We start from the raw sequence: 13,158 nt of genomic DNA, 5'->3' as shown, positions 1-13,158 counted from the left end.
CCACCTTAAACGCCTGGGGACAATATTGGCAGATAAATACTGTTCAAAAGAAACAATATCCCACCAAGTTTTTATCTTTTTTTCAAATAAATGACCCAATTTTTTAAAAGCATATCCCAGGTCATCATGTTGGGAATTAACCACATCTCTTGAAAAAACATCTGTAAGAATAATTTCTCTGTTCTCAACATATGTGAAAACCTCCATAATCTGCAGCTGAATTAGTCTTGAATTAAATAAACATAAAAACAGTATAATTAAATTCAGCGCTGACTAATTAAATGGACGTAGCAAGATAAATGCAAGCAGACACTAAGGTCAATTCAAAAAAATACCTCAAAAGCATATAAATGTATAAAGAGTGCTGCGCAAATAAGTGTCCTTAAACAAGGTGCCGCGACACTGGAGGGGTGGCCATTACATCAGGCAGCTTAGCCGCAGGGAATCATTTTGGATCTATGAGACCAAAGTTCTCTCCCCCTTTGGAATGAACGTTGATTTTGATTTAAATTGTTTCATTTCTAATAGATAATGATTTTTTATTATTTATTTTATTTCTTAATTTTTATTTTAGGCCTTTTTTGATCAAGGTGCCGCGACACTGGAGGGGTGGCCATTACATCAGGCAGCTTAGCCGCAGGGAATCATTTTGGATCTATGAGACCAAAGTTCTCTCCCCCTTTGGAATGAACGTTGATTTTGATTTAAATTGTTTCATTTCTAATAGATAATGATTTTTTATTATTTATTTTATTTCTTAATTTTTATTTTAGGCCTTTTTTGATTCTGTACATGTGATCGTGTTTAGCCGATGCCCGTGGGTTGATGTCTTTCTTTTTTATTCATATATATCATATATGTGACTTTTTATGCGACTTTTTTACATGCGATTTTGCAGCATATGCGTGTTCAATGGAAATATTTTTATGTCTTTTATAATTTTAAATTTAGAGATTAAAATGGTTTACTGTGCATTATGAGATATGCTATTCGGGTATTGCAAGTAATCATCTTTATATATTTTACACTTTGTGTCATCTGTCTGCTGCTGGCGGTGTTGATTCTTTTATTTCCCGTTTGGAGTGAAGGGTAATAGGAACCAAGGGCTAAGATGCAGTGATAGGGAGGCGCTTGACTTCCTGATTACTGTTCCTGCTCTTCTGATTGGTGCCGCCGTCACCATGGCACTGAATATTAACAATGCGGGCCGTCATTACGCATCCCGCCCCACGCCGATGAAGTCCCACCCATAGGACGTAACGCGTACGGGGGTTAGGAGCGTATGACGTCACCCGCGGTCATCCGACAGACACGATCACAAGCCTGCTGGCCGGCACTCGGATCGGAGTGCCGGTATTCTGTGAGTGATACAAAATTTCATTTCAGCTTTTTATCATTTAAAATAAAGTAGCTACGGAGAACACTATGTTTTGCCTTTTTATTTCATATTCATCATCTGCCAATTACTGAGTACTGGGATTTGAAGGAGGTGAAGGAGTAATTACTAATTATACAGATTGATCCATCCAATCATACAAGCGGTGTGACCTGTTTCAGGTCGAATATCTGAGGTGAGGGGCCATCTAAGAACGGTGGAGGGAAAAAAGTCACCATCCAGATATCTATACTGTCACCGGTGGTTCCTGTCCTCCTATAATGCCACCCACTGACAGAAGGGAGGAACCACAGCAACACAAGGCTTAGAAGAAAACCCAAATGTTTACAAAAGACTACAAATCAGCCAGGTTAACTACAACGTAGCACAGCTACATTTTTTGGTTGCCCCTGCTGGGCAGGTATAGTAAACACCCTTAATAGGGTGTTTTAAGTATCATTACAATTGGACCCTAAAAAATGTTTTCTAAACATCTTAGGTACTTTACACTTGCAAAACATTACTAGGGAGACTTTTACATTAAAAAGGACCCCATTTCAAGCATGTAGACTTAGATTAATACACTGGAAACTGACCCACCCACACATTTAGAAATGTGTGAAGCAAATGGAAGAGGCCCTTAGATTGGAATGATTTCTCTATTGGCACAGAGGGTGCCCGGGCAAATTTGAAAAGCTATGGGTTCCATGGTTGGATACCCCAGGCATCAACCCCATTGATTTAATGATTGACAGAACTCTATTATGAAGTTGTTCTTATCTGGAACCTAGATAAAATGTATGCTGAAGCATTTGTACTTGAGCTATTCTGATACTGTATCTAAATGTATCTACATGTGTGCTTCTTATAAGTGTTCAGTTATACAGAATGTTTCATATGTATGCATACTGTCTGCTCTGGCTTGTAATTTGGGAACTTGTCCCAATAAAATATAACTTTTTGAGATAAAAATAAAAAGGGGGGGCCTAGCCTTTAAAGAGAGCTTTCAAGAGCATCACAAATTTTCTGCCAGCAGAATCTTTGAAAGAAGGACATCTTCAATAGGTACAGTGAGATGTTATTAGGAAATAGAAAGCAGGTTAAACAAAAGGATGAGCCTACTTATTTGCAAACCTTTTTTTACTGAACAGAGTTCATGAAGCATGTCATGGAGGATATGGAAAATAAATGTAAATTGATAAAATTAATTTTGATTTAATTTGATGTCATTAACCCCTAGGGGTAGTCCACGATTTTAAAGCATAAACTAATAAAATAAATTCGAATATAGATATAATCAAAAAGATTAATATATTTATAATGATAATCAGAGAATCTTTTGTGCAAACAAATCAATGGATATACATTAATGCAGTTCATAACAGAAATACATGAATTAAAATTACCAATCAAAATTACATAAATCACATGATATAGATACTATCTTGAAAAAACAATATTGATGAAATTCATGATTAAAAATACTCTTAGTTTTGGCAACCTTAGTTTTAAACCCGATGCGTTTCTTGGCTTCTTGCCAGTCATCAGGGGTAAGATGCACGTATTTACTGAAAAATCAATAGGATGAATATTATTATATGTGAAACCTTTGTTAAATAGAGAGAAGACATCGGAATAATCCGCTTGTTAGAAAAATTACTTACAAATTAGCCCAAGAGATGGGCGAAACTTCCAGCAATGGGATTTGTTGTGGTCTGGAACAAAACTGTCTCACATGGGGTTGAGGCAGGGTACCGACCACCCCCCCCCCAAAAATATCGGAGAGAGGGGAAACAACAGCCACAGACCGATTTACATTTATTTTCCATATCCTCAATGACATGCTTCATTTAAAGTCCCACTTTCCTTCTCTAATTTTTCATATAATAACCCGGGATGGAAGCATGCCATTGATACATCATATTGCGACAGGTAACTTCTTCTAAAGAGTTCAGTAAAGATTTTTGGGGGGAGTAAAAATCTTTTCAGGAGTGACCCAGTAGTCCTAGTGACTCAGTAGATCACCCATTTTATCTGTTCATTAACAGGTAATGTCTTAAAATATTTGTGAGTCTTTGTGCCCAAAGTGGTCTGGTGAGATAGAGGAGAATCAATATGTACAATGCCTATGTTTTTTGCAGACAGACCAAAACAGCTTCTTCGCATTAGCAAGCATGTTGCATGTAGCTCTCTCTTCAATATAATGACAGTCTGGGAGAGAGAAGTCTTCTGCAGCTTCCTCCAATGCTGCCTCAACATCCTCTTCATTCCCTTCTGATTCAGCATCCTCTAGGACCAGTATATCAAGTCTGACTCCAGTTGACAAACAGGAGTAAGGAAGGGTTTGGGACGTTTTTGAGCTCTGGGGACAGATGGCTGATTAAAGGCCATAATCCGGCTATAGAATTGTGACATAGATGCAGAAAAAAAAATGCTTTTGTTAAGTAGGCCGCTTGTTGCATACCTGAAACTGAGCTAGAATCGGATGCCAAAACTCATGTCGTAAGGAATACATCGTCACTCTGAGGCCAAACACTCTGCAAGCCTTCAGTAAATAAAATGTTTGCCTGCTGTTTAGAGTTGCCTCACTTTTGCTTGGTCTGCGTCATATCTACAAGTGAGGGTATTCCCCTGTGAGGTACTCAGGAGGTAGAGTTGGAGAGATCAGGTAAGCGAGGAGTATGCTGTAACCCAGGTATAGACCATCATGTAACAAATACTTGTGGCGAAAATGGCAGGAGAAAGCACCCGAGTACCTTATACGGACGCTAAGTAGAAGTGGCTTTAAAGTGTGTGACCGGTGGTGTGATTAAACGTCTGGTCATCCACCTGAGACTGAGCTCCAAGTGTCTGAAATTTTAGCTCCAAGTTTTTAAGGTTTACACTGTGAAAGTGAATACATTCCAAATATTGCCCTATTTACACAGTATAAGTGATAGATAAAAGGTGACCCTGTTATACCTGTTTATGCCGCAGGACCCTATATAAAGTATAGGCTTCACCAATCACTGTGGGCATATCGATATACAAATAGTGTAAAGCAAGTTACAGACATATTTTATTTCACACCTGCTGTGGGACTACAGTAACTGTCAAAGAAACAGGGAGACCCTGTCTTGCCTGTCTATGTCACTGGTATACAGGGTCACTGAATATAGGGTCCAGGCTTTGCCCACCATAGTGGGCATACCCCTAAAGGGGTCTTCATGGACTGGGTTCCATAGCGATGGACCACCACACTGGACCTGTATAGCACCCTGCGGCTAACTTAACATGTAGCACTAAGCGCCAAGTAAACACCCCTTGCAGGATCCAGCGCCTGAAGCAAGAAACTGTCGCCATAACCTGGGGTCCAGGTACTACTCTCCAATGTTTTACCAATCCAGTTACACTGCTTCTGTGTAGGGAATAGGAGACAGTGAAGTTGACTGAAGAATTTTTAAGAAAATATAAAAAAATAATAAAACGAGTGAAGCCGATTTCCATGGGAACGTGAAGAGAATCATTTAAAGACACTAATGAAAAACCGAGGATTCACTAAGTGTGGTAGGGTTATAGGGGAAGCACCCCAAGGGGGTCAGGCCTCAAAAGCTTGCCAGTGTCAAGCCACCTGAAGTTATGAACCTATAACCATGGTATATGAATAAGAGGTTTGTGCTCTGTACTGTAAAAATTACATTAACGCTTTTTTCTATGTTACATTAATGCATAGTGTTAAGTTATACATCAACGTGCATGATGTTTAAGGAGCCCATTCAAGATGAATTGGCTACCGATGTACAAGAATGGATAATAAAATGATATGCAGCATTTTTTCCAACACAGCGCACTACAACAAACAATAATGCATTAGCATGTATTGTGGCGAGCTGCAATGCTTGTACTTGGTGACTGCACTGCCATTAAAATGATGTAAATAAATGGTACCACAACATACTGCATTACAAAATTGGGATTCACCCCTGGGCCTAAAACTTACCTAAAGCAAAAGAGAACTGAAATGTGACAATTGTTGAACGTATATGCTGAGAAAAAACAGCTGATACAAACTTGGTCTCACCTCAAATAAGGCCAGATTCCTATCGTAAAACTCACTGCATTTCTTTGAATCAGAAAGTTTGAGGAATGGGCTATTTTCTTTATGGCTCCCATTACCTAAAATAAAAGATAAACTGAATTAAAATATTAGAGTATTTTTAAATGCATAAAAAAAATACAATGAGGGTGGTAAACACAGATAATGAGGGGTTTTACAAAAAAAATAAATAAATAAAAAATTATATATTATAAAAAAAATTTACATATATATATTTATATATTTTTTAATAGTAGAGCTGCGCGATTAATCGATAAGAATCAAAATCTTTTTCCCTTCCCGATCTTCAAAATAGCATGTCACGATTCTTTATAAAAAAGTGCAGAGAGTTCTTACAGCTGGGAAAAAAAATCCAGGGAGCCTGCCAAGTTTTATCACAACACTCAAATAAGTAGAAACAAGGTATCTTTTCATTCTTTCATCAACGGAAAGAACTAAATGAGGGAAGTTTAATTATTTAAAGCCCAAACCTTTTCTGACATTTGTTGCTTACAAGTAAAAATCATTATTTTCTGCTAGAAAATTACTTGGAACACCCAAAGATGATTTTATTTTTTTAGCAGAGACCTTAGAGAATAGAATGGTGGTTGTTGCAATATTTTATGTCACACCGTATTTGCGCAATGGTCTTTCAATCGCATTTAAAAAAAAAAAATACACTTTAATGAAATTTAAAAAAAAAAACGAAACAGTAAAGTTAGCCCAATTTTTTTTTGTATAATGTGAAAGATGTTACACCGCGAGAATCGCGATCTTTATTCTAAGCAAAAAAAATGTGATTCTTATTTTATCCAAAATCGTGCAGCTCTAATTTAAACAACTTTAAATTTAAACCACATTTTATGTTGAATCTATTTTATTAGGTTTCAAGCACTTTTTTTTACACCACAATGAATAAACATAGGCAAGGAATAACATATTTCCATTGAGTGTACAAGTATACATTAGAATCAGAAGGACATTAAAAGAACACGTAATCATAATCATGTGGAAATCATCAAGGAATGTAGAAATAGGTGAAATAAACCAAGTAATGGTAAACCAAGTAACCAGTAGACCACTATGAACAGTGGTGTAGAAAACAGAAAAAAAACAAGGCTCAACACTTATGGCTTGAAAATGTGGTGAATCTACCAGTAAAATTACTATAATCTTAAAAAGGTAAGAAAGGAGGAGTAGAGACGGCAGAGAAATATGGACAGAGAAAAAGAGAAGAGACAGAAAAAAAAAAAGGGGAGGGGGGGGTATGAGAAAGAAAGGGAGATTGGGGATAAGGTATATCAAGCTACTCATGAGAGTGCTCAGGGGAAACAGTAGGAGCTGTATCCGCTATAAAAGTGGTCAAAAGCAGAAGAGAACCAGAAGTGTAACCAAATGGTCCACATAATGGTGTGAGCCTCGCTTTTATCAGCAGTTCCACTTCGCAGGCCCAATCTGCTAGAGAGGGGACCACTGGTTGACGCCAAGACCTAGGTATAATTGATCGTGCAGCCGTCAGCAAATGGAGAATTAGGCTCTTCAAGTCAGAGGCTCTTCAAGTCATAGGGAAGGAGTTGATATCAAATAGTGGCGTCAAGGGACTAGGTCTCGAGGATAATAAACCTTTGGCAAGGTAGCTGTCCCAAATTTGCAGCGTAGCAGTCACAAGGGGCATTAGGTCTGTAGGGGGTCTGCGTGTCGGGTGTGTCCATGGAAAGGATGTGAGGTCGGGAGATATTTGGTCATTTTCTAATGAGATATTTGGTCATTTTCTAATGATGTCCACAGTTTAGTGGCGGAACCATGGTACCAGTGGACTATTCTGATCAACGATGTAGCATGGAAATGCAGCCATAGGTCAGGGAGAGCGACGCCCCCTCTATTTTTAGGTAAAGCTATGAGTAAGTATGTATGAGTAACTATAAGTATGAAAGCCGATCCTGGACTTCCTATGACACCATATGAAGTGCCGAAAAGCCTTGTAGATCGATTGGAAGAAACCACAAGGAGGGGGGGGGGGTAGGAATCACCTGAAAAATGTATAAAAATTTAGGCAGAATGTCCATTTTGATGGTGTTCATTCGGCCAAACCAAAAGATGTTCGGTTTAAAATAAGATACAAGGCATTTTCGCAATGTTCTTATTAGGGGCGTATAGTTTAGATCTGTCAGGGAAGGTAGAGAGGTAGGGATTTGGATCCGAAGATACTTGACAGCTTTTTGTTGCCATTTAAATCCAAATAAAGAGTGAACCCAGGCTAATGTAGGCTTGGGTAGGGAGATGTTAAGGGCCTCCGTTTTATCCTAATTTACTTTAAAGTTGCTAGCCAATCCAAACTCTGTGAATGCCTCGATAATAGCTGGTATAGATGTGTGGGGCTTAGTAACATATAAATAAGAGGTCGTCAGCATATAGGGATAATTTATAATGACGCTGGCCAATAGAAAGACCCTGAATATTGGAGTTGTGCCGAAGGGCCGTGGCAAGATGTTCCATATCGAGTGTAATCAAGAGCGAGGAGGGAGGGATTATTGCGGTGCCAAAAAAGCAAGTTAATAGTAGTGGCGACAGGGGGCATTCCTGGCGGGTTCCATTACGAATCCGTATTGGATCAGATAGGAGGCCATTAGATCGGAAACCTTGCCATAGGGTTATCATAGAGAGCCAGGATCTTGCATAGCATTTTTGGGCCCAAGGCCCAATTGTTTAAGCGTTCTCTCTAGAAATTGCCAATGAACCCGGTCGAAAGCTTTTTCAGTGTCGACCGAGATCAAGCAAGCTGGGATTTAGCATTTTTGGGCATATTCCATCAGGGAAATGGTTTTAAGGAAATTATCCCTGGCCTCCCTCTTGGGGGTAAACCCCACCTGGTCAAGGTGCATCAGGTCGGGTATAGCTGGCATAAGGCGATTGGCCAGTAGTTTGGAGTATAAGCGAATGTCAATGTTGGTGAGAAAAATGGGGCGAAAGCTACCGCGTAGTGTAGAATCCTTCCTGGGTTAAACCACATTTTAACCACTTGTCTACCAGGGCAATTTCTCAATTTTTTGCACACGTTAAAATCTGACTTTTTTGCTAGAAATTACTGTAGCCCTCACCCAAAAGAAAAATAGTGGTAGTTGCAATTTTTTTTTATGTCACATGCGATTTGCGCAGCCATTTATCAAATGCATATTTTCAGGAGAAAAAATTAATTTTAGTGCAAACAAGCAGAATATTATATCAAATTTTTGGTAAAATACAAAAGATTGGGTTGCATTGGGTAAACAGATAGCAGAATGACAAGCCTTAAAACTGCGCACATCTGTGGAATCGCAAAAACACAATGATACCCCAAGTTCTCCACTGATGAAGTTTTAAAAGCCTTTAGTTTATCAGTTAAAGTGGTTGTATACCCTTTTTTGTATTTTTACATAATAAGGCTTACCTGTAGGTAAAATGAATATCTCATAAACCTGTACAGTTTAGGAGATATTCACTTTGCATGCAGCTGCTGATGTCCGGCAGACGCTGCCGGACCTTGCCGGAAATAATTCTCCCGACCCTTCAAACCCATCAGGGAACTCCCTTTAAATGAGCTTTCTTGCAAGGTAGTAGTGAGATACTGGCTGAGGAAAGCACAATAATCTGGCAAACAAGAAGCGCAGGGAAATGGCTTAAAGCGGAGTTCCACCCAAAAATTGGAACTTCCGCTTTAAGGGAAGGTGACCCCCTGACATGCCACATTTGGCATGTCATTTATTTGGGGGGGGTGAGCGGAAACCCTTTTTTAGAGGGTTCCAGCTCCCACTTCCTCCCGAGGCACTGCGGCGCCGGAAGTAAGTTCACCTCTCCCCCTTCCGCTATTATCTGGGACATGTCACAGGTCCCAGATGATTGCCCGGCCAGTCACAGCGCGGCTCGTGCATGCACAATGTGTGCCCGGCTGTGAAGCCACAGCCGGGCGCCCACAGTGACAATGCCGGTGCCGCAGAGAGGAGGGGGAGGCAAGCAGGGAGACAAGCGGGGCTTCATTCCCCTGCATCGCTGGACCCTGGAACAGGTAAGTGTCCGATTATTAGAAGTCAGCAGCTGTAGTATTTGTAGCTGCTGACTTTTATTTATTTTTTTAGTCGGAACTCTGCTTTAAATCAGAAAGTTCATGGGAGGAGTAAATAGTTTCAAGGTTCAGGAGTCGTCAAGGCACAAGGCAGGGTTGTCCAATAGACCAGCCAGGTCTATCTCAGGTAAGTTGGCAAGAAGAGTAATTGCCAGACACAAAAAAAGTGTTGCAGAGTTTTTACAGAGGCACTTGCACCATAAGAACTCAGGGCAATATCAGAACAGATTTTGGTTAATAGGTTAATCACACATAGTTGGAGAACTATTCAAATTCTTTTATTTAATTAAAACAAAATAACATTGGCAGTGCATGTTATCTCAGCCTGCAGAACTTGGATTCATTGAATGAGTTTACCAAAAATGTAAATACTGCAGAATATACAGCCTCATGCTACATAACTAAGCTCCATTTCATGCTGAATAAACTAAATTATTAATGTATCTTAAATAGAAAACTAAATAAATAATAAATACATTTGATTTAAAAAAAAAAAAAAAGATTTTTGATTTTTTTTTTTTTTTAAATCACTGATTTTTATCCACCCAGTGTCTTCCAAAAGGTACTAGAATGACTGCTCCTTGAGACAAGATGTGGTGTGGGGAGTTCAGCACAACTGACTGTTCTTGAGCAGATTTCGGCAGACTGGAGAGAAGAATACAAAAAAAGGGAGTAGGGTTTGGAACTATTTTGTACCCCTTTAAAACCACAAATTGTACCCAGAGGTTTGGGATGTCTGTGGCCAAGAGAAAGGCAAACTGTAACAGACACTGTTAGGAGTGAGGGCGCACCATTTTAACTTTTAAGTAATTTTAACCAATCACCAAATTTATCTGTTTTAAAGAATACCCTCCTAACATTTTTTATAATATTTTTAGAATATTTTTATAATATTTTTTAATAGTCTTTTTAATATTTTTAATGTATACAGCGTTGTGTCTCCCATGCTCTTATGGAAATACACACACTGTGATTGATTCATTCCTGTAGTCCGCATAACTTCACCCTTAACGGTGGCATGCAGTAGCAACATAGTCAACATGTACTGTAAGATAAGTGACCCAGATATAGAGGTACGAATTATATTATCATTTGTCACAATTAATCTCACGCCCCAATTAATACACATCACCTCATTTTTCTTGTTTTACATTTTTCACCATTTAGATAGATCTCATCATTTTTCTATTTCACTCTCGCTTCCTTATTATTATTTTTTACTTATTTATTAAACAACCAACTTACATCACTCACTTTAGGGCACTTATGTATTAATGGCTATTCATTATATTATTATAGACATTGTCTTTATCCATTATGTTTTGTGCATATATATTTTCTATGCCACCGGTGTCTGCTGCTTTTCTTCCCCCTCGGGCTTTAAAACACAGACTTAACCAATCATATTGCAGGATGGGTTTCCTGCACTAAACTAGCACCTGATTAGATCATCAGACCCATTCAGGTCCAAATTAATACCAACACTCGGTCCCTACTACGATTTAATTAGCACTAACACTTTCCTATTGTCCCCATTGAATTACTCCCTCGCCGTTATTCGGCAATAGATTAGACATAGACTCCCTTTGCTGACACTTGGAGACACTACCCATGCCTGGACTGTCCCCATTGGTCGAACGGGTCAGCTGAGATGTTATACAGACGCATCCCTCAGCGGAAGTAGCGGCGAATAACCCTTAAGAAAATGGCCGCCGCACTACTTCCTTTAGACTCCAAGAAAATGGCCGCTCCATAAACGGCCAATTCTAAACTACTTAAGGACACAATTTCAAGCCTGTAACCATCCCCTGATGAAGTCACGTGTGGTGTGACGTCACGCGTAGGGACGAGACAGGCTGCATTCACCATAGAGGCATACGAGTTCGCTGCTCGTTGGATTACATTTGCTGTTGTCCAATTTTAAATGTGAGTACCTACATAATTTTAATAAAAGAGGTTCTTTTACACCTAAAACGGGATTACACTATTGGCCTTTTCCTTTTCTTGCTTATCATCCTCCATACCCCCCGCTCTGGCACTATACCTGAGGGAACTCCATCCCAGGACGTAGGCTGGTGAGGGACGCGCTGGAGCTAATAGGAGGACCCTAAAGAGTCAATTGCACTACATGCTGTTGCCCTATTACCTAAAGGTAAGGGGCCACTACCTAACCTTAGTGGTGTCACACGAAGAAGCACTGGATGTGTTGCACTTGAGCACTTTAACTGCAACGTGTGCATGCCAAGACGTTGCCATCATTTTTGTGGAAATTTCTATGGACATTTGTGTTTTTTTTTTTTTCTTTCTTTCTATCTGTCAAACCTTTTACAAGGATTTGAGATACTTTATTATTTAACTTTAAATATTCATTTTTATATATTGAATTTTTTTTGCACATATGCACATTATGAACTAGCAGTCCACCACTACCTCACTGCCTTTAATAGGCTTGTCACGCTGCACCTTACACTAGCCCAATTAGCACTGGATACCCCCCACTGTGAATTTATTTATTTCCAATGGTAATGCATTTTTATATATGATTGACAGTCACCTAAGTTTAATATCATCTTTTAAAAGAATTGTTTTTTCATTACGCACCTATCCATTATTGAAAGTCACCCATGTTATTTATTATTTTTTACTAGTACTGTTTTTTATATTGTATATCACCTGATTCCACTCAACCCTATTGATTCCATTCAAACATTACCATCGCTCCCCTTTGTTGGATATAGACCCCTGCGTAGATCTCAGGGGGTACTCTTATTGTAAATAAATATTCTGAGCTATATCTTTAATTAATACTATCGTATATCCATCCGACTTTAACAAACAGCAACGCATTAAAGCTCTGTATGTATACCACTGATTATACATCATTTTGATAATTACCTAGGATTAGCGCAGCACTACCCATTTTCTAGATCTATTCACGAGGTCAGGTGCCTACCTTTTAACAGTGCATGCAGCTTTTCTATTTTTAACCTATTCCATATATGATAGCGCGGGAATAATCCATCTCCTTTAAACTGTAACAGACACTGTTAGGAGTGAGGGCGCACCATCATTGGGAAGACTTGGTGGATTTTGTTTTTCCAGGTCATAGCCCAAAAGGAAATGCTGTTTTGGCCCAGGCCTAGGACGGCACTTTGCGGGGGGCCTCTTTTTTTTTTGTTTACATAATCTTTATTATTTTTTTCCACATTATACAAAAAAGTTTTTTAAAAAAAAACAAGCATACCAATTTTTGAATATATCTACTATATATACATTTATAAACACATATTGCTATAGCAGAAAAGGTATACTCTGATTATTTTCCCCTCCTGTGTTTCTCCCACCCTCCTCCCACCCTATCCCCCCTTTCCCCCCTTCCCTCCCCCCTCCCCCAAGCATGCCTCACTAATTCTTACTTAATTTAGCTACCATAAGGCTGCTTCTCTTATCATTCCCTCACATTGGGTATCCCAATTCTTCTAGCCAAGGGTTCCATAATCTTTTAAATTCTTTCAGGTTCTTTCTCTTCGTGTATACTACTTTTTCCTTCCACATTGTTTCTATTACCGTTTTAATCCAATCTTCCTTCGTGGGGGGGGTTCTTGCCTG

General features: G+C 39.1%; 1 protein-coding gene across 1 annotated transcript in view; it reads right to left on the bottom strand.

Moving 5' to 3' along the window:
• SLC12A4 (solute carrier family 12 member 4) overlaps positions 1-13,158 on the bottom strand; it is a 420,155-nt gene that overhangs the window by 370,719 nt on the left and 36,278 nt on the right. Inside the window, exon 2 of the mRNA XM_073605176.1 lies at positions 5,436-5,530. Coding sequence (XP_073461277.1) covers positions 5,436-5,530 — 95 coding nt within the window. The remainder of the gene's footprint in view (positions 1-5,435; positions 5,531-13,158) is intronic.

The sequence above is a fragment of the Aquarana catesbeiana genome, linkage group LG11, assembly GCF_042186555.1.
Source record: "Aquarana catesbeiana isolate 2022-GZ linkage group LG11, ASM4218655v1, whole genome shotgun sequence".
NCBI classification, from domain to species: Eukaryota; Metazoa; Chordata; class Amphibia; order Anura; family Ranidae; genus Aquarana; species Aquarana catesbeiana.
Note: the sequence above shows the minus strand (reverse complement) of the source record. Positions and strands in the feature narration are given on the sequence as shown.